Source organism: Halyomorpha halys, unplaced genomic scaffold (assembly GCF_000696795.3).
Source record: "Halyomorpha halys isolate HHAL.00 unplaced genomic scaffold, Hhal_1.1 Scaffold270.1, whole genome shotgun sequence".
NCBI lineage: Eukaryota > Metazoa > Arthropoda > Insecta > Hemiptera > Pentatomidae > Halyomorpha > Halyomorpha halys.
The window spans coordinates 349,943-353,062 of NW_027105226.1; the positions used below are offsets into that span (position 1 = coordinate 349,943).

The 3,120-nt window shown below is 30.7% G+C and overlaps 1 protein-coding gene across 2 annotated transcripts in view; it reads right to left on the reverse strand.

Annotated features, from left to right (window-relative positions):
* The window catches only part of aPKC (protein kinase C iota type), a gene marked incomplete at its 3' end in the record, with an annotated part of 341,811 nt that overhangs the window by 329,580 nt on the left and 9,111 nt on the right, over window positions 1-3,120 (reverse strand). Inside the window, 1 exon segment of one of the 2 annotated variants that reach the window (XM_067049532.1) lies at window positions 2,456-2,628. Within the exon segment in view, the coding sequence (XP_066905633.1) occupies window positions 2,456-2,528 (73 nt within the window). 2 annotated transcript variants of the gene reach the window in all.

Here is a 3,120-nt window from a genome sequence, read left to right on the forward strand (position 1 = left end):
AATATTTACAAATTGTTTTCCTATTTTTACCCGTGGGTACTATCAGGGTAGGGTGAGGATTGGTAGGGGGTTGTTATTGCATTCTGTGCCTTTAATTAATTATTTATATTTACAGAGTGGGAAGGGACCACTCTGCTGGTTTCTTTATTTCTTGTTAAGCTGAATCTTGTTTTGTTTTATAGCTCCTGATAAAGGCCAAAACGTCGGCGCAACTAAGTTTTGTTAAAATAGTATTCATTATTACTCCACTGACCGCACCACATCCCTGACCATCTTCTTACAAAAAAAATAAAACGCTTAAATAGTATCTGTATTAGCAAAAATATGACATAATGAACTTTAATTCTGTGCTTTTAAAAATATTTTTTATAAGTTACCATGGATACCCGTCCACTTTTGGATTATTATTTATTAATTTTTTTTTTTAATAAGAAAACTATACATCTTCCGAAAGATATCCACAAAAGGACGAAAAAGATGCACGGTTGAACAATTAAATTGTCAAATAAACTAAACTACAAAAGAAAAAAAAGTCTTCATCGGACTAATATTAGCGAAAATATATAAAACAATTATTTTTATTTGTTTTTGCAACCAAAGCGATAAGAAAGTCGTATAAGTGGGCAAGCAAGATATTCCTCGTAAGTCAGTTATTCTAGGGAACAAAAGGTCCTTAGAATTCAACAATTCTTGTGATCAGGTCACTAGACCCAGGAGACACTAAAAAGACGTAAATCAAGTGTATTTAAAAAAAAAGGAATAATTTAATCGACCACCGAAAGTAGCTGAGGAAGTAAAACCCAACAAGAAAATTTAAATTTGGCAATTTTCTTACTTATCATATGAAGACTTCACGACAATAATTCTAAAAATCATAACATAATTAATCATAATCAATAAATAATATCATTGATTTATCATTACAAGAGTATATATAATTTTCAACAGAAAAAGAAAATATAAAATTAGCTGGATATTTTAATAGCACAATCGCTGAATATGAAACGTGATAACGACGAAAACTGCTCTATATATGTATACCTTTCAAGATAACAGATAGCTGTAAAAAAAAAAAAATGGTACAGGATAAAACAAAAAGTATTCAAAATTTTCAACAGAAATTTTCGTAATAAATACAAATATTTATCGCAGTTACAATAAATAAGCAACCTATATAATATTATCTTGTTAACTAAGAGCAATAAAATAGAACTTTATATTTTATTTAACGTCTTATTATAAAAAATAATATAAAAACGAACACAATTTCGTATTGATCTCTGACAAACCAATCAAAATTTAAAAATATTTAATTTACAGACGTACGACAAATCTGATAACGAACAATACACCACAAAATTTACCAATAATCACTAACAGAACTTGTAACAACAATTAAAAATATTTTGCATAAAAGAAAGAACTTGGCCACCTTACTGTCGCAAAGTATTTGTTGATCTCATCACTTGTTATTAAAAAAAAAATAAAAATAAAAAATCTATAAAGTCTAGTTTCAATATTAAAATGTAATTATTAAATGTTTAAACATCACAACGGTAAAATAAATAGTTGAAGATAATAGAATCACATTGGTTTTTAATTTTTTTTTTTTTTAAGAAATAAGATTAAACATTTTTTCCAAGAAGTCAGTTTAAAAGTATGTGGTCCATAGACCTATTGAATTAGTAAATTATTTGCGTCTTATTCATCAACTGTATGCTTCCATAATTCCAAAATACTCTATTTCTACAGTAGCTTATTTGATTTTATCTCAAAGAAATAAAATATACTTCCTACGGTTTCAAAATAATTTATAATATTTTATCTCACTGTCACACGGATATCTGTCCATACCCAAAGTGTACATCTGGCAAGGGATATGTATAAAATTATAAACTCCTCCTTCACTAGGTAAAATCGAATCCCGGTTAACCGGCTCTACGGTTACTCGGCGTAGAGAAACAATGAATATAAAAAGGGTTGAAAAAATAATGAGTGCCATAAAATAAAATAACTGACTTTTTTATTCATCAAATACTTAAAAATCGTTCGTACACTTAAATTAAAACGTGCATCTAAAGAATTTAATTTTTAATTATTATACAATGTTCTGATAAATGTAAACATGGCGTTATATATTAACTTTTGTATAGTATTTTGACTTTTATCTAATATACTTAATTAATTGGCTCTACCTCTCAACCAGCAACGTATCAGTCCTGACTAGAACGGATAAACAGCTTCTACTATATTTTATGTGCAATGATAGACAGACCCTAATATATATATAGACAAATAATTAGAGAATAATTAGAATACTTGAGCTTACGTCCTCAAAAACTAACTTGAGTAAATATTGTTGGTCCATTCCTAGGATAATGCAAGAATCTTTGCTCAAAACATTCTAAATCTCCTTACTCTAATACAAAAAACTGGTTAAATATGAAATAGTAACCTTTCTCCGACGGGACTATCCTGTCGGCTACTGATACAGACAGTTGGAAGGTGGCGGCGATGCTGTTTAGCATATGTCAGCTTTTTAGGAAAACACAACAACAACAACGAAGAGCACGAACACACTGCACAACATTCAACAGCACCCAAGCACAACACAGACTAGACAACTACTATCCAGATGATCCTGAACCGACCTCTCGCTCCCCCACCATGATTCCCCCTCGACGTACCGTCCCGAAGATGGCCAATCACATTGGCGAACTCGTTGCCGCGGATCGGAGAAGGAATCCGGCGAGGGAAGAAGGGAGGGGATGAAAGTGGAGGACGTCTTCTTTGGTCCTCCATATAACTAGGCTTGTCTCTTCAAATCGAACCCAGCAGTAAAACTCACACAAATATCGATAAATGAATCAAAACTAACGCATTTCAAAGAATAATAATAATAATAGTAAGGAATTTATTAACAAACAAAAAATAATTATATGTATTGTCTAACAGCAAAACTCATATTCTTCACTTCAGACAATTTTACACAGAACATGAAAAACCTCAAAAAAAAAAAAAAAAAAAAAAAAAATGTATAGAGAAGTAAAAAAGAAAACAGTCAAGGAAATGGGAAAGAGTAAGTTGTGAAGAGACAAGGGAAGGTGGGTTGAGGTCCTA